Source organism: Vulpes lagopus, chromosome 6 (assembly GCF_018345385.1).
Source record: "Vulpes lagopus strain Blue_001 chromosome 6, ASM1834538v1, whole genome shotgun sequence".
NCBI classification, from domain to species: Eukaryota; Metazoa; Chordata; class Mammalia; order Carnivora; family Canidae; genus Vulpes; species Vulpes lagopus.
In genome coordinates, this window is record NC_054829.1 from 13597779 (window position 1) to 13616536 (window position 18758).

The 18758-nt window shown below is 44.0% G+C and overlaps 1 protein-coding gene across 4 annotated transcripts in view; it reads right to left on the bottom strand.

The window, feature by feature from the left end:
- The window catches only part of ZC3H14 (zinc finger CCCH-type containing 14), a 53407-nt gene extending 44145 nt beyond the window's left edge, over positions 1-9262 (bottom strand). For all 4 annotated transcript variants that reach the window (XM_041758320.1, XM_041758319.1, XM_041758318.1 and 1 more), the window contains exons 1-2: positions 9058-9262; positions 8571-8613 (exon numbers count right to left, since the gene is read on the bottom strand). Coding sequence is in view for 3 of the 4 variants with exons in the window: in XM_041758319.1 (XP_041614253.1) it covers positions 8571-8613; positions 9058-9093 (79 nt within the window). In the remaining variant the exon portion in view is untranslated. The remainder of the gene's footprint in view (positions 1-8570; positions 8614-9057) is intronic.
- Between the last annotated feature and the right edge of the window lie 9496 nt (positions 9263-18758).

Sequence of the window (18758 nt, forward strand, 5' to 3'; positions counted from 1 at the left end):
AGAAACAGAGAGGAGAGAGAGAGAGGCAGAGACAGGAAGAAGAAGCAGGCTCCATGCAGGGAACCCGACATGGGATTTGATTCCGGGTCTCCAGGATCACGCCCTGGGCTGAAGGCAGCGCTAAACCGCGGAGCCACCCGGGCTGCCCTGATTTTATTTTTTATTTAAGTAATCTCTACGCCCAACGTGGGGCTTCAACTCATGACCCTTAGATCAAGAGTCACATGCTCTACCAACTAGTCAGCCAGGCACCCATTCATTCTGTTTTTTAGATTCCACATGTAAGCGAAATCCTATGGTATTTGTCTTTCTGTGTGACTTATTTCACTTAGCATATACTCTAGGTCTATCCATGTTTTAAGACCTCATTTTTTTCATGGCTGAGTATAAGCCATGAAACTATAAACATACACAGATATATACAGTATCTTCTTCATGCAGTCATCTATCAATGGGCACTCGGGCTGCTCCCGTATTTTGGCTATTGTAAATAATGCTGCAATATAATACAGCAATGTATGTTATCTTTTCGAATCAGTGATTCTGTTTTCTTTGGGTGAATACCCAACAGTGGAATTATTGGATATGGTACTACTATTTCTGATTTTTTGAGGATTCTCCCTACTGTTTTCCATACCAGCTGTACCATGCTGCATTTCCACCAATAGCACCTAAAGGTTCCTTTTTCTCTGCATTTTTTTTTTTAATGATTTTATTTATTCATGAAAAACACAGAGAGAGACAGAGACACAGGCAGAGGGAGAAGCAGGCTCCATGCAGGGAGCCTGACGTGGGACTTGATCCCAGATCAGGCCCTGGACTGAAGGCGGCGCTAAACCGCTGAGCCACCCAGGCTGCCCTTTCTCTGCATTTTCGCCAAGGTCCAGTCTCTTTGATTCTAGCCATTTTCATAAGTGTAAAGTGATATCTGTGATTCTGGTTTGTAGTTCCCTCAGGATTAGTGATGTTAGTATCTTTTCATTTGTCTGCTGGCCATCTGTAGGTCTTCTTTGGAAAAATGTCTATTCAGGTCTTCTACCTTTTAATTTTTTTTTGGTGTTGAGTTGTGGAAATTTTTTTATACATTCTGAATATGAACCCCCTTATCAGATGTACCTTTCACAGGTATCTTCTATTCAGTTGGCTGCATTTTTGTTTTGTTGGACAAATCTGAATATTTAATGAAATCCTGCAATATGGGCAGCCTGGGTGGCTCAGCGGTTTAGCGCCACCTTCAGCCCAGGGCGTGATCCTGGAGACCGGGGATCAAGTCCGATGTCGGGCAAGGAGCCTGCCCCTCTCTCTCTCTCTCTCTCTCTCTCATGAATAAGTAAAATCTTTTTAAAAAATATAAATCATGCAATATGATATGAGGGAATATAAGTGACAACAAGAAGTCAATCATTTATTTTCTTTGTAGAATAACAAAAGGTTCCAATTTTTTCTGGTAACTGCAATAAAATAAGCCTGGTAGCTTATTTATACAAAGTGTACCTACGGGGATCCCTGGGTGGCGCAGCGGTTTAGTGCCTGCCTTTGGCCCAGGGCACGATCCTGGAGACCCGGGATCGAATCCCACGTCGGGCTCCTGGTGCATGGAGCCTGCTTCTCCCTCTGCCTGTGTCTCTGCCTCTCTCTCTCTTTTTCTCTCTCTCTCTGTGACTATCATAAATAAATAAAAATTTTTTAAAAAACTTTAAAAAAAAAAAAGTGTACCTACGTACTACAGACTACCACTGATAACCCAGGGAAAGTCAACAAGAAAAGTCAGAATGCTTTGCCAGCCTTCACAAATTTTTCTCCCTCACAATGTCTAAGATGAAAATGTGCTTTCCTGTCACTACCTATTAGTTTGCATTTTCTAACATTCAGTGTGAGATCAGTGGCATTTTCTAACATCCAACATGAGTACAAGGTCAAGGCAGGGGAAGGAGGGATACAAAGGAGCCCCAGGGAACTTCTGGGAGTGAATATGTTCATTAGTTTGACTACTGTGTGGTATTTGTGAAGACACAGCAAACTGTACACTTTAAACACAGTTTAATACACCAATGTTAATATATTAATTATATCTCACCAAGACCATGAGAAATTCATACTGTTTTCTCAGTACACAAAACAGAAATTAAGAATCTAATGAAAAATTAACGTGTTTGTGATACATTTCCACAGACTTCGGATTTCTCAAATTATTTGGAAACTGTAAACTAGGGGAAAAGCGTTTTGGAGGTTTATGCAAGCTCAGGCTTCTAAAAACATGAATGAAATTGTTAACTATACTCAAAAAAAATTTAAAATAAAAAATAACATATGAATGAAAAACTATTCTAAATTGTAATCGCCTTCCCACTAAAGTGCTCCATTTTAAACATACGAATGAATAGTTACCACTCTTAAGAGTTGTTTGCCTTTGTTTTTTTTTTTTTAGTTTTTAGTTGTTTGCCTTTGTATCCCACCCAATACCTTGAAGATTAATACTAAAATATTAAAGGATTGCTTCCATAACCTTAAAGGTTTCTAGGACTCTCTTCTAAGCAAAAAAAGGGATTAGATTACCAAGTCACCCTTTCCAGATGGACAATGATGAATATACATACAATTAAGTAACTAATTGTAAACCTAAACTCACAATATATACTTTTATTTCAAACACTCTAATGGTAACTCGCTTTTCTACTTAATTAAAAAAAAAAATCATGCTCTCTGCTAGGTCACTGGGACATAACAAATATGAAGTCTCTGCCCAAGAAATGTCCAGTCAAGCAGCAGACCCACATTGAAAAGCTAATCTCGATCACTGGAACAGACTTCAGTGGAGTTCCAGAAGAGCATACAAGAGTGACTCCTTTACCTTTGTTAGCATCAAAGACACAGAAGAACTGAGTTCTTTGGTCTTGAATCTGCTATTGACCAGCTCTGATACTCCCAAGACTCCATTTTTTTTAGTTGTAAAAGGATTGTAATACTACCTGCCATTTCCACTTAGCGCAGTGTTCAGGAACAAATGGAACTACATGAAAATATTCTGAAAATCATAAGTTATATATTTTTGCTATAATTACAGGCACAAGGGACGCCTGGGTGGCTCAGTGGCTGAGCGTCTATCTTCGGCTTAGGGAGTGCAGGATCCAGTCCGCATCAGGCTCCTTAGGGGGAGCCTGCTTCTCCCTCTGCCTATGTTTCTGCCTCTCTCTGTGTCTCTCAGGAATATATAAAATCTTAAAAAAAAAAAAAAAAAAAAAAAAATTACAGGCTCAAAATCCTTGGTCTGAGATGTTTGATAAATGATAGAAATCATCAATAAGATTGAAATTAGACTCAATTAACCTTTAATGTGTTTGTGCTCTCATGTGCTAGAACTAAGAAAGTTTATGCTAGGTTTTCTGTAGATTTCTTTTTGAACCAAAACAAGTTCCTGACACATAGCTGGTATCCATTAAGTGCTGAACAAGTAAAAGAATCAACCAATCCTGGTTCAGCTTGATCTTTACTTCTGAGCTTCAATGGTCCCATCTGTTAAAGAGTTAGAACAATCTTAACAAATGATTCATAAAATGTGCCCAGCATCTAACAATAAACTAGTAAGTCTCAAACTGTTGGGAGTTCCCTTTGTGCTCTTAGGAATTATTGGTGAACTGGGGTGCCTGGGTGGCTCAGTCAGTTAAAACTTCCAACTCTTAATTTTGGCTTAGGTCATGATCTCAATACCCTGAGATGGAGCCCCTTACTGGGCTCCATGCTGAGTACTTGGGATACTCTCTCCCCCTCTGCTCCTTTCCCAGTTTGCATGCACAAGCAGGCATGTGGGCGCTCTCTCAAAAAAAAAATAAAAAAAAAAAAAACTGATAACCCCAAAGAACTTTTATTTATGTGAATTATCTGTTAGTAATTACTATTTTAGAAAAACTGAGAATTTAAAAAAGTCTTAAAGTAACACACCTATCACATTAATAAACCCATTTATATGATATAATTACCAGCTTTTAAATTTTTTTTTTTTTAAAGATTTATTCATTCATGAGAGACAGAGAGAGAGAGAGAGGCAGAGACACAGGCAGACACTGGATCCAGGGACTCCGGGACCACACCCTGGGCCGAAGGCAGGCGCTCAACCGCTGAGCCACCCAATTAACCATCTTTTATAACATAAAATAACTAAGCTGGGACACCTGGATGGCTGAGCGGTTGAGCACCTGCCTTCGGCCCAGGGCGTGATCCTGGAGTCCCATGATGGGAGTCCCATATGGGGCTCCCTGCATGGAGCCTGCTTCTCCCTCTGCCTGTGTCTTTGCCTCTTTCTCTCGGTGTCTCTCATGAATAAATAAAATCTAAAAAAAAAATTAAATTAAATAATTAAGTTTTCCAAAAAAATTAATGCAAAAATAGTTCTATTTTTATTAATTTCTTAATATCTAGTTTTTAAAAAGACAACTGTATTCCAATTTGTTTCTGCACTTAACCTTTTATGATATGCTATTCTAATTGAAGAATATGAAGAAAATCTGGCCTCAAAACTACATAGTTGGAAATGTAGGGGCAGCCCAGGTGGCTCAGCGGTTTAGCACCACCTTCGGCCCAGGGCCTGATCCTGAGGCCCGGGGTCAGTCCCGCATCGGGCTCCCTGCATGGAGCCTGCTTCTCCCTCTGCCTGTGTCTCTGCCTCCCTCTCTCTCTCTGTGTCTCTCATGAATAAATAATATTTAAAAAAAAAAAAAAAGGAAAAGGAAATGTAGCTGACCCTTAAACATGAGTTTGAACTGCCAGGGTCCAATTATAACTGGGTTTTATATATACATGTGTGTGTATATATATATATGTACACACATATGTATATATAAAACATTTTTTTCTACTTATGACATTTGTGCTTTCTTTTCTCTTGCTTACTTTTTGTAAAAATATAGTATAGAATACACACAACATACAAAATGTGTGTTAACTTTATGTTACCAGTAAGACTTCTGATCAACAGTAGGCTATTAGAAGCCAAAAGCTGTATTTTCAACTGTGCTGGGGGCAGGGGGTAATCCAGCAGCCCTAACCCCTAAATTGTTCAAGGGTCAATTGTGCTTTAATAGCCTTTACAAATACAATGGACATTCTTCTGTGATACTACACCAAAACTCAACAAGTAGTAGTTTCTTAAAGGTGAGCAACAATATGGAAACTAAAACTCTATCAATAACCTTTTTGTAACTGTTACATGAAAATCCATTGATCCATCCTTTTTTTTTTTTTTTTTAAGATTTTTATTTAGGGCAGCCCCAGTGGCACAGCAGTTTAGCGCCACCTACAGCCCGGGGTGTGATCCTGAAGACCCAGGATCGAGTCCCACGTCGGGCTCCCTGCATGGAGCCCACTTCTCCCTCTGCCTGTGTCTCTGCCTCTCAGTCTCTCTCTCTCTCTGAATAAATAAATTTAAAAAAAAAAAAACTTAAAAAAATATAAATAAAGATTTTTATTTATTGGGGATCCCTGGGTGGCTCAGCGGTTCGGCACCTGCTTTGGCCCAGGGCATGATCCTGGAGTCCCGGGATCAAGTCCCGTGTCAGACTCCCAGCATGGAGCCTGCTTCTCCTTCTGCCTGTGTCCCTGCCTCTCTATCATGAATAAATAAAATCTTTAAAAAAAATTTTTTTTTAATTTATTTATCCGTAAGAGACACAGAGGGATGCAGAGACACAAGCAGAGGGAGAAGCAGGCTCCATGGAGGGAGCCCGACGTGGCACTGGATCCCAGGTCTCCAAGATCACGCCCTGGGCTGAAGGTGGTGCTAAACCGCTGAGCCACCTGGGATGCCCAGATCCATCCTCTACTTTAATGAATCTTTTTTTCTTGAATAATTTTGTAACACCATGGTCATTTGAAAAAATACTAGTTGAGGGAGCTATACAAATCACTGACATGTTGATACAATTCATTACAAGATATAAAAGAATCATTTGTTTTTGTTTTTTTAAACAACTTTATTTTTTTTTTTAATGATAGGCACACAGTGAGAGAGAGAGAGGCAGAGACACAGGCAGAGGGAGAAGCAGGCTCCATGCACCGGGAGCCCGACAGGGGATTCGATCCGGGGTCTCCAGGATCGAGCCCTGGGCCAAAGGCAGGCGCTAAATGCTGCGCCACCCAGGGATCCCTAAAAGAATCATTTAAGGTTATCAGAAATTCTTTTAAGCACTGGGAAGCTTTAAAAGGCAGACAAACTTTTCAAAATTCTAATTTTCATTTGAAAGCTCTTTTGTTGTTAGTAACAAATGTATCATTTCTTTTCCTTTGTTCACCTTCAAGAAGATGCCTGCCAAATATCCAATTTGCTTGTAAGTCATAGGTGATAAAGATGTTCCATGAAAAAGGTGGCTAATTCATTTTTTTAAATTTTTTTTAAATTTATTTATTCATGAGACACACAGAGAGGCAGAGACACAGGCAGAGGGAGAAGCAGGCTCCATGTGGGGAGCCCAATGTGGGACTCGATCCTGGGACTTCAGGAAAATGCCCTGAGCCAAAGGCAGACGTTCAACCACAGAGCCACCCAGGCATCCCCAAAGGTAGCTAATTTAAATCACACAAATCCTTCCCCTTCAGAAAATCCAATCTGTTTTTAATATACAGCATAATATTAAGTACTTTATGAGTAATTCCTATTTTCTCACATTATACCCTAAAAAAATGTAGTCAAGGGTCAAAATTTTAAAAGTATTCTTACTGTCTCACTAATTACGTTCTTTTTTTTTTTTTAATTAATTTATTTATTTATTCGTGAGACACAGAGAAAGAGGCAGAGACACAGGCAGGGGGAGAAGCAGGCTCCATGCAGGGAGCCTGATGTGGGACTCGATCCTGGGACTCCAGAATCATGCCCTGAGCCGAAGGCAGACACTCAACCGCTGAGCCACCCAGGGATCCCTCGCTAATCACATTCTTAAATGAAACTGGCTTTTAGAAAAAATTCCCAGTGGAGGGATGATAAATATTTCTCATTGAGTTTGGTGTGAGACCTCAGTTCAGACCAATGTACCACCAGTTTAACTCACCACTGCTTTTGCACAATCCAAATGCCAGCACAGTGAAAATGGCAAGCACCCTATCAGTATTTTTTTTTAAAGATTTATTTATTTATTCATGATAGAGAAAGAGAGAGATAGGCAGAGACACAGACAGAAGGAGAAGCAGGCTCCATGCCGGGAGCCTGACGTGGGACTCGACCCAGGACTCCAGGATCGCGCCCTGGGCCAAAGGCAGGCGCGAAAACCGCTGAGCCACCCAGGGATCCCCCTATCAGTATTAATATGAAAACAGTTTTGACTTCAAAGACCCTTGGTCTCTCACACCTTGAGAACCACTGTTTAGGGTAGCCCGGGTGGCTCAAAGCTTTAGTGCCGCCTTCGGCCCAGGTTGTGACCCTGGAGACCGGGGATCAAGTCCCATGTCTGGCTCCCTGCATGGAGCCTGCTTCTCCCTCTGCCTGTGTGTCTGCCTCTCTCTCTCGTGCTGTGTCTCTCATGAAGAAATAAATAAAATCTTAAAAAAAAAAAAAAGTTTTAAAATAGAACCACTGTTTAAACAGTAGCTATTATTTTTACAGGAGACACCAGCTTTGGAGTTAAACAGACCCAGATTTCAATCCATAAAACATAGGTCACGACAGCACTCAAAGCTGGTTTCCTTGCTTATGCAAGTAGGGGTATTACCATTTACCTTCTCCTGCCTATTATCATGACCTAACACAAAGACAATGGTTAAGCACTGTGCCTGACCCAAAGTAAATACTCAAGTTATAAGTCACAAAAAAAATAAAGAGAAAGAAAACACATTACTGTGGGTGGTAAGAAAAAGGGGGGGGGGGGAATAGACATTTAAAAATAAAACTCACTGAACCACGACAGAGGCAAAAGCCAGAAACCATTCATATGCAAAATAACATTTCTGAAACCAGAAGATCAAGATGAAAACTGGGAGAATAAGAAAAACAGTAAGAATCAGATCAACAGATGGAAAACAGGAGAGAGCCTCAACTCAGGAAGCTAAACAAGGTTTATAAAACACCGTTATTAAAAGGCGGTTGGGGGGGGGGGGGGAGAGACACAGAAACTAAAATATCAAACAACCAAGATTGCATACAGAGCTTTCAAGAAAAGACGGTTAAGAGAAAGAACCGCAGAGAATCAGACTTTAAATACAACGGGGAAAAAAATTAATTAATTAATACAACGGGGATCCCTTCAAAAACCGAAAGTACGGGGGCGCCTGGGTGGCTCAGTCGATTAAGCATCTGCCTTCGGCTCAGGTCGTGACCCCAGGGTCTTGGGATCAAGCCCCGCATCCGCCTCCCTGCTCCGCGAGGAGTCTGCTTCTGCCTCTGCCTCTGCCCCTCCCCCTGCTTGTGCGCGCTCTCTCCCTCTCATTCATAAATAAATAAATAAATAAATAAATAAATAAATAAATAAAATCTTTTTAAAAAGTCAAAACTACGTAGGAGAAAAAAAATTTTTTTCTAAGATTTACTCAGCGGCAAACTCTAAATTCTCTTAGGCTGACAACAAACAACAATAAGAAATAAAACTTACCAACATAAGCTCCTAATTCTTGCAATTTCCCCTTAATGGCACTCTGAGGGAAGAGCAGAAAGGCAAACACGCTTGTGAGAAAGGCGGAAAACCAGGCGGCCCCGTGAGGCGGCCCCGTGAGGCGGCCCCGAGTCGGCGGCTGCGCGCTCCCGCCGCCCGCTCGGCGCCCCGGTGGGGGCGGGGAGGCGCCCGGGCCCGGGCCCTCCCCCTCCCCTCCCCCCCGTCCCCGCGGCGCCCCCCGCCCGCCGCCCCTCGCCTCCTCCGGCTGCCGGCCGCTTCCTCCACGGCGCTCTCGGAGGCCGCGTCCGCGCCCAGGCCCGCGGAGGAGCCCGTTCGCCGAGGCCGCGGCGGCCCCACAGCCCCCGGCGGCGCAGCCACTAGGCCGCGGCGGCCAGGCCGGGCCCACAGTCCCCGTTACTCCTGACAACCGCGCGCCCGGCCGCCCGCTGGGGCCCGGCTTCCCGCCCCCGCCTGACACGGGCCTCACCCGGATCTTGCGGCTGATCTCGGTGCCGATTTCCATGGCTCCCCGGCGGGCGGCGGGCTCAGCACTGCACGGCGCTTGGCTCGCCCAGGGCCCCGCGCCGGCTCCCGGTCCGCAGCTCCGCCGCCGCCGCCGCAGCCGCCACCCGCCAGCCGCCAGCGCCGCTCCCGGCCGCGCGCTCGGCGTGACCCGCCCCCACCGGCCCTGCGCGCCAGGGCGAGCGGAGCCCAGCGCGCCTGCGCCTGCGCCTGCGCCCGCGCCTGCGCGCACCGGGGGGCCCGCGGAGTCCGTGCTCGGGCGACCTCTACCGGCAGCAAGGAGAGCAGCGGCGGGAGGATGCCTTCCGTTTCACCTGGAGAGCTCCCCCCCGTTGCTCGCCCCCGCTTACGCAATTTATTTACCCTTTTTTTGGAAAATAAAGATGAATTAAAGGCAGCGGAAGGACCCCTGGCTTTGGTGTGATTGCTGAGTTAGAATCCTGCATTCGCTGGCTTTTAGTGTGACAGTGGGTCTGGATGATTTAAACCTTTGAGTTCTTACTTTTCTTACCTGTAAGATAGACTGCCTCCTAGCGGTTGCATTTTAATTACGCCCAGAGCCAACAGAACCGATTAATCTCAGTACTCTTTTTTTTTTTTTTTTTTTTTAAGAAAAAGATCTTGGGGCAGCCCCGGTGGAGCAGCAGTTTAGCGCCGCCTTCAGCCCAGGGCCTGATCCTGGGGACCCTGGATCGAGTCCCAGGTGTGCTTCCTGCATGGAGCCTGCTTCTCCCTCTCCCTCTGCCTGTGTCTCTGCCTCTCTCGCGCGCTCTGTATCTCTCATGAGTAAATAAAATAAAAAATCTAAAAAAAAAAAAAAGAAAAAGATCTTTATTTATTTATGAGAAAGAAAGAGAGCAGAGGGAGAGAAACGGAGAGAATCTCAAGCTGACTCTACAGAGTGGGGTGCCTAAGGCAGAGCTTGATCCCACCACCCAGAGATCACGACCTGAGCCCAAATCAAGGGCTGGATGCCCAACCCACTTAGCCACCCAGGTGCCCCAATCACAGTCCTTTCTAATGATTCCACAGGTACTGGTTCCCTTGGGTCTAGTCCTGCCTTCCTTCCCCAAGATCTGTAGTCACTTTCCTGCTCCTTTCTTTCTGAACCCCTTCTTTTAGAGACCTCTATTATTCTCAGGATTTCAGCTGTCACCTCTATGCTGAGAAAAACCAGGTCTGTCACCCCTGAGTTTTCCCTTAAACCCCAATCCCTAATTCCAGATGACTGCAGGCATTTGTTTTTTCCCCAAATTCAGCACATCAAAACTTAAGTTTTCATTATCTTTCCCATCCCCCACTAGGATTGGTTTCTACTCCTGACTTCCCTGTTTCTGTCAATAACAGCTTCATTCAATAAAAAAAAATAATAATAATAAATAAAAATAAAAAAATAACAGCTTCATTCTCCCTGCCATGATCACAAAATCTTGTACTAAGCAGAGAGAGGTCTCCCTTCTCCCCCATATCCTCTAAATCTGGAAGCTGTCCCTATTAGCTCTCCATTGCTTAATAACAAAGAACCACACTAAACTTAGCAGCTTCAAACACACGCGTTTATCATTTCATGGTTTTCATGAGGCGGGTTATCTGAGCACAGCCTGAGTCCTCTGATCAGGTTCTCACAAGGCTGCAGTTGAGGTGCTAGTGCCGTATTCTCATTTGCAGGCTTGACAGAGGAATACTTCACTTTTAAGCCCATCAGTGGTGTTAGCAGAATTAATTTCCTTGCAACTTTATGAGCAAGGGCCCCAACTTCTCCTAGCTGTTGTCTTGAGGCTGCCCTCAGTCCATAGATGTTGCCCACAGTTCCTTGCCATGCACTTCTTCAACATGGGCTAGCCATGTCAGCTCAGGGGAAGCTCAGTTCCTCTTCTTCTTAGAGTTTTCACTTCATTTGGTAACTTAGGGCGACCCAGGGCCTGACCTCAAAATCAGTGGTTTAGGAGCTAATTACATCTGCAAAATCTCCCCCCACCCTTTTTTTTTTGCCAAATCCAGTAACAAAAAGCAAGTAATAGGTGCTGCCCACAATCAGGGGGACTCGGGGGAGGGGATTATACAGGGTGTGAACAGCAGGGGCAGGAATTATGGGGCCACCTGGGGTCTATCTGCCACCTGGCCCTTTATCTTATATAGTCATTTTTTTCTTTTGAGTTCCTATAGCATCCATGTGAGACCTACTAGTATGACACTTAATTCACCCTCTCTAATATTAATTGTGTCCTCTCTAACAAAATTACAAACTCTTGGAACGCCTGGGTGGCTCAGTGGTTGTGCGCCTGCCTTTGGCTTGGGACATGATCCTGGAGGCCTGGGATCGAGTCCTGCATTGAGCTCCCTGCCTGGAGTCTGCTTCTCCCTCTGCCTGTGTCTCTGCCTCTCTCTCTCTCTCTCTGTGTCTCTCATGAATAAATAAATAAAATCTTTAAAAAACAAAAACAAAAACAAAAAAAAACCTCTTGTAGCTCTGCATTTCTCCAAAATTTTTTTCAGGATGCTAGACACATAGGAAGCACTTAAATGAAATACTTGTAGGATAAAATAAATTCAAAAAAGCATTCCTCATGGATTGGTCCAATGATCATGTACTCACCCAACATTAATGAGAAGCAGTGGAGCAAAGTGACTAAAAACAAGGACACCGGAGACAGACTGTCTGGGTTTGAATCCCAGCCCTGATTCTCTCTCCAAGACCTTAGGCAAGTTGCTTCACCTCTCGGTGCCTCTGTTTCCTCATCTATGATATAAGTATGATAGCAATTTCTCCTGCATAGGTTTATAAGGATGAAATAAGTTAATATTTGGGAAGCATTTTGAGCTGTGCTGGGCTCACAGCAGCACTGTGTTTGTTGATTAAAAATTAAGTACCTTCTCAGGGCAGCCCTGGTGGTTCAGCGGTTTAGTGCCGCCTTCAGCCCAGGGTATGATCCTGGAGACCCTGGATCAAGTCCCACGTTGGGCTCCCTGCATGGAACCAACTTCTCCCTCTGCCTGTGTCTCTGCCCCCCTCTCTCTCTCTGTGTCTCATGAATAAATAAAATCTTAAAGAAAATTAAATAGTGGGTGAAGAAATAGAAATAATGTACTATCTTTTGGATTTGAGTGTCATGAAATCAGGGACTCAGTCTTCCTCATCTTTGTACTCTGACTCCCAGCACAGTGGCTGGGTCTGGGAAGGTATTTATTTATTTATTATTTATTTATTTATTTAAGATTTTATTTATTTATTTAAGATTTTATTTATTATGTGGGACTCCAGACAGTTAACCGCTGAGTCACCTAGGCGTCCCCTTCAGCCACCATTTCAGAACTAAGAATGAAAACACAGGTTTTTGTATCCATTACTGGTTAGAAAATCCTTAGTCAATATTTAGATAATTTTGAAAGAACATTTCACAGAGAATAGAAAATGTTTTCATTAAAATGTATTTGGGATGGGGCGCCTGGCTGGCTCAGTAGATTAAGTATCTGCCTTCAGCTTGGGTCATGATCCCAGAGTCCTGGGATCCAGCCACATGGGGCTCCCTGCTCTATAGGGGGTCTGCTTCTCTCTCTCCCTCTGCTGCTCCCCCTGCTTGTGCTCTCTCTCTCTTTCTGTCAAATAAATAAATAAAATATTTTTTAAATGTATTTCGATCATGGAAACTTATTAAAATGTATTCAAAAAAGGGTTAACTTTCAGAATAATCCATTTAAAACTATGTAAGAAGAGATTTGCCAGCTACTTAAGAATGCACATATTTATAATAATAAAGAGAAGATGAAAAGAAATGCTTTTACTTAAAAAAGAAAGTGAGGGGGAGCACCTAGCTGGCTCAGTCAGTAGAACATGTGATGCATGGTCTTGGGGTTGTGACTTTAAGCTCCGCATTGGACCTAGAGCTCACTTAAAAAAAAGTAAAAAAGAATTCACTCCCTCTGCACCCACCCCCTCATGCTCTTTCTCCCTGTTTGTGCTCTCTAGCTATCTCTCTCTCTCTCTCTCAAGAAAAAAAGAGAGAGAGAGAGAGAGAGAGAGAGAAAGAAAGAAAAAAGAAAAGAAAGAAAATCTCTTTTTTTAAAATCTTAAAAAAAAAAAAAAAGAATTCACACATTTAGACCTCAGGAGGAGTTACAGTGTCTGGATCAAAGGGGGCAACCCAGTAAACACTAAACCAATGGTGTTCAGTGGTCCAACACTACAAGGTGCTTCCCTTTTGAGATGCAGCTTCATAAATCAGATCACATCCGGAGGAAGATGATTATGATGATGACCAGAGCAAAACCATTAAAGGAACTAAGAGTATTTAGCTTGAAAAATACTAAGCTGGGATAAAAGAATTCTTTTCTGACATGGAAGGACCCTGCAGTCCAAGAGGATTGATATATTTTGCTATAGGGGATAGAATGAGGACTAGATTTCATCAAACCACAATGCTGGCTAAGAGGGTTCTGGGTTGTCTTTTTTTTTTTAAGATATTATTTATTTTATTCATGAGAGGTACATAAAGAGAGACAGAGAGAGGCAGAGACACAAGCAGGCTCCATGTAGGGAGGCCTATGCAGGACTCAATCCCAGGTCTCCAGGATCACACCCTGGGTCAAAGAAGGCACTAAACCAATGAGCCACCCAGGCTGCCCTGGATTGTCTTTTAAAGAGAGAAGATGAGGGATCCCTGGGAGAGAAGATGAAAAAAACAATAATAAACTAGAGAGAAAAGGTGCCTAAAAAGAGCTTTGGTTTTGAAGTCAGAGGGGCCTAAGTACTAAGGTCAACTCCATGGAGACCTGTGTCCTCTAACAGTGGCCTCCTCTTATCTGCAGCCCCAGCCTCATCTCAGGGCAGCATTCCAGCTGGATGCTGCACATGTACAACCTTTGCAAATGTGTATTACGTGTGCGTATGTGTGTGTGGTGAAGCAGAGGTAGGGGTTGGGGGCAGTTTCCTTCAGCCTGGAATGCTTTTTTCTTCCTTTCCTTCTTAGTGAGCTTTTTTGTTTGTCCTTCTAGACTCAGGTGGAAGCTGATCACAGTGTTAAACTAGACATGACTACCCCCCTTAAAATATATTCTCACTAATACATTCTCCTGCTATAATATACATATATATATAGTACTGGAACCTGGAACGTGTGTGTGCGCGTGCCTAAGTCATCTTATTTATCTTTCTTTTAGTGGCGTCTGGCTCAGAATAAAGGCAGGATGAGTACAAGTTTTTCAATAGTGAGTATCACATAGTATGTCTGCCCTTGGCTCAAAAGCCCAAGTGTTGGGAATTATACCTACAGTAGTTTTGCTACAGGGATTGATAAACATTTTTCCATTTTCTTGTCCATTTGAACAAATATACTGCCAACACCATCATTTCTCTGATATCCAGGGAAATCCATGCTCTTTAATCTCACTCTTTTGTAGCTGAAAAGCTGCTGCAGCTGATGAGGTGTTGAATATAGCAGGGAGAGGACACTGAAAATTTGGAATAAAAGAGATTTCACCTTTCTAGCTCTGGCTCTTGCTATTGCTTCCCTCTGGGAATCATTACCTCTATGCAGTGGGAGGAGGGAGGGCCGTCATTTGGTTTAGATTCTTGCAGAAGATGGTCATTTACATAGTGAGAGGTACAGTACATACCAAGCTATCAAAGCAAATTAATATCTTTTTTTAAGACTTTATTTTTTTAAAGTAATCTCTACACCCAATGTAGGGTTTTAACTCACAACCCTAAGCTAGAGTCGCATGTTCCACCAACTCAGCCAGCCAGGCACCCTGAATTTCTTAACTCATAAGAATATATTAGTCAGTGCACCACCAAAACCACAATTTCCTTTCCTTTCATTGAGTATCTTTTTTTAGTTTAGGACTTTCTTTTTTAAATTTTATTTATTTATTTTTTAAGATTTTATTTTTGAGAAAAGCCCAGGTAGCTCAGCAGTTTAGCACTGCCCTTAGCCCAGGGCCTGATCTTGGAGTCCTGGGATCGAGTCCCACATTAGGCTCCCTGCATGGAGCCTGCTTCTCCCTCTGCCTGTGTCTCTGCTTCTTTCACTCACTCTCTCTCTGTCTCTCATGAATAAATAAATAAAATCTTAAAAAAAAAAGATTTTATTTTTGAGTAATCTCTACACTCAACATGGGCTCAAACTTAACAACCCAGAGATCAAGAGTCACAAACTCTACCAATGACTGAGCCAGGTGCCCCTTAAATTTTAATTTCTTTATTTTAATAAGAATTATCTCCATATGTATAAGTACTCATAATACGCCACTTTCTGGGTAACAAGAGGAGGTAAAGATACAGATAGGTAATGGCTATTTATCTACAGAGTATCTCTAGATAGATACAGATTATGGTAACATTGGTTACTGGCAAGAGAAGAGCTAGGTGTCTAGCAGGCAGGTAAGGAGACTTTTACTTATACCTTTTTTGTATCTTTTGGGCTTGAACTATACAAATTACTTCTCTTCCTTTCATTCAAACATAAGCCAATGACGTTGTGAAGGGGCTGTTCATGTGGCTTATCATGGGGTAGCTACTGTCAAATTAAGGTAGTTGAGGGGAAAATAGAGTTCAAATATTTGGTCAGCAAATGACACTGGTGCAGTGTGAGGGAGGAAGTTCAAATCTGTTGTCTAATATCCCTTGGGGTTTTATGATCATTTTCTATTTTTAAAATACTTTTATTTTCTTCCCGATTCAATTAACACGGTTTTTTTTAGTGCCTACTCTTTGCCAGTAGTGTCCTAGGAATTCTAGGAGGTATAAAAGAAGCCCTCATGAAATAGTTTTTAAAGCTCTTGCCAAGTGTGGAGATCACTGTGGAATGGGATGGTTAAGAAGTTTTCTTGGAAGCAGAGAGGCTTGAATTGAGGCTTGAAGAGCAAGGAAAGACTTAGACAAATGAAAGGGGGGGGCACAGGAGATACTACGAGCCTGGAGAAACAGCTTGACTGGGGCATTCTGGGGGGAAGAGAAAAATTAAGGATGGCCAGAGAGGCTAGGATCAGCTTAGAAAGCCCTTAAAGTACAGGCGGAAAAGCTAGCCTGGCGGGTGTGTGTGTGTGTGTGTGTGTGTGTGTGTGTCCATTGGGAGTGATAAACCTGAGACAGAGATCAGCTTGGTATTTGCATGAAAAGGAGAGAAAACTGAGAAATTAGATGCTAGACCACCCTTGTTGCAATAATCCGGATGTAAAATGATGATTTAGAATTTTGGGAAGTGGGAGGGGGCGAGGTAGAGAGAAAAAAAGAAATTGTGAGATGGTGCAAAGGAGGAAACATCAGATCTTCATGGTAGGCTGGAGATAAGAAAGGGAAAAGAGTCTTACATAATTTCAATGTTTCTACCTTGGGAGATCAAAAAAGGAGTTTATTTTATTTTATTTTATTTTATTTTATTTATTTATTTTTTTAAGGAGTTTATTTTATTTTTATTTTATTTTTTTTTTTTTTAAATTTTTTTTATTTATTTATGATAGTCACAGAGAGAGAGAGAGGCAGAGACACAGGCAGAGGGAGAAGCAGGCTCCATGCACCGAGAGCCCGACGTGGGATTCGATCTCGGGTCTCCAGGATCGTGCCCTGGGCCAAAGGCAGGCACCAAACCACTGCGCCACCCAGGGATCCCAAGGAGTTTATTTTAATGTCTTCTTTTCTCGCACACAACTTGACCCCTCATGGTGTCCTGTTGAAATATCAATTACAAACAGAATTTTTTTTTTGAAGAAGCTAGTTTTTTTTTATATATATATTTTATTCATTTACTCATTAGAGACACACAGAGAGAGGCAGAGACAGAGGCAGAGGGAGAAACAGGCTCCCTGCGGGGATCCTGATGTGGGACTCCATCCCAGGACCCCGATCATGACCTGAGCCAAAGGCAGAGGCTCAACCACTGAGCCACCCAGGTGCCCCTCAATTACAAACAGAATTATTTTTTTCTATCAGAAACACATGTAATCTTAATTGCTTTTTACCTCCATTGCTTGACTTGAATCTTGCCTGGGATTTGTTTTCTCATAGCGCTCATACATCAATGATGTATGTGTGGTGTGTGTAGGTGTGTTCATCATCTTCCACTAGACCAGAAGTCCTCTGTGTGCAGGGACCATGAGTTAGGCACAGTAAGGACTCAATAAGTGGCTGCTAATTGTCGATGAAAATGAGAGTTAAATAAAATTTAACACAAAAAAGCTTTCTAGAAACAGTATTTTTGGGCAGCCCCGGTGGTGTAGCGGTTTAGCGCCACCTGCAGCCGGGGGTGTGATCCTGGAGACTGCAGATCGAGTCCCATGTAAAGCTCCCGGCATGGAGCCTGCTTTTCTCTCTGCTTGTGTCTCTGCCTCTCTGAATAAATTAAAAAATAAAAAATCTTAGAAACAGTATTTTTTAAAAAATCACTTAAATTAAAATGCACAAAATAAAAGCTTCCCTGCTCCAGTCGCTCAAACCACATGCCAGGTAAACGTCAAACAACTCTTTGGTCATGGTTGTTAGGGTCACATAGTTTTAGTCCTTCACTTAGGTATTCCAATTGAGTAATAAAACAGGTTAAAAATACAGTGATCAGGGATCCCTGGGCGGCGCAGCGGTTTGGCGCCTGCCTTTGGCCCGGGGCGCGATCCTGGAGACCCGGGATCGAATCCCACGTCGGGCTCCTGGTGCATGGAGCCTGCTTCTCCCTCTGCCTGTGTCTCTGCCTCTCTCTCTCTCTCTCTGTCTATCATGAATAAATAAATAAAATAAAATAAAACATAGCTATTAAAAAGAAGAGAGGAAGCCGACACAGAGAGAGGTTAGGAAATTTGCACAAGGTTCCCCAGCTAGAGTGTTGGCGCTGAGATTTGAACCTAGACAGCTTGACCGTGGAGCCCCCATCCCGAATGGCTCTACTCTGTATTGCACATGCATACAGCTCTTTTGGAGACCTAGAGGTTGTTTGAGGCACATCAACCTGGGGACTTTCCCACCCAGTACTTAAGAGTGTTTCTTCCACCTTAAAAAAAAAAAAAAATTTATTCATGAGAGACAGAGAGAGAGAGAGAGAGAGAGGCAGAGACACAGGCAGAGGGAGAAGCAGGCTCCTGCAGGGAGCCCGATGCGGGACTCGATCCCGGGTCCCCAGGATCACGCCCTGAGCCCAAGGCAGACGCTCCTTTTTTTTTTTTTGGAGGTGCACGGAAGTAAGACCTCGAATCTGTGAGCTGCTCTCAGAAGCGCACACCGGTGCACGAACCGCTCTGGCAACACCAGCGTCCCGCGGGCCCTGGAACCACGCGAACATCCCCTCCCCACGTTTTGACCGAAAGCCGCGCTTAAAATAAGCCCTTGGAAGCCCTTAAAATAAGCGGTCACATGAGCAAAGGCGCAGCGGCGCGCCCCCTCGGCGGCGGCCCCGCGCAGCTGTCCGCCCGCCCCCGCCCCCGCCCCCCCGCGCCCCGCCGCCCGCCGCCCGCCGCCCGCATTCCAACTCTCTGAGGTCACGGGCCGCCGCGGCCGCCGCCCCGGATCCGCCCGCCCCCGGGGGAGGGCCGCCGCCCCCGCCCCCGCCCCCGCCCCCGCCCCGCCGCCCGGGCCCGTGCGCGTTCGTCCGTCGGTGCGTCGGTGCGGCCCCACCCCCGCCGCCGCCCCCGCCCCCGCCCCCGCCGCCGCCGCCGGACTCTGCCCGGGGGAATGGTCCGCGGGCC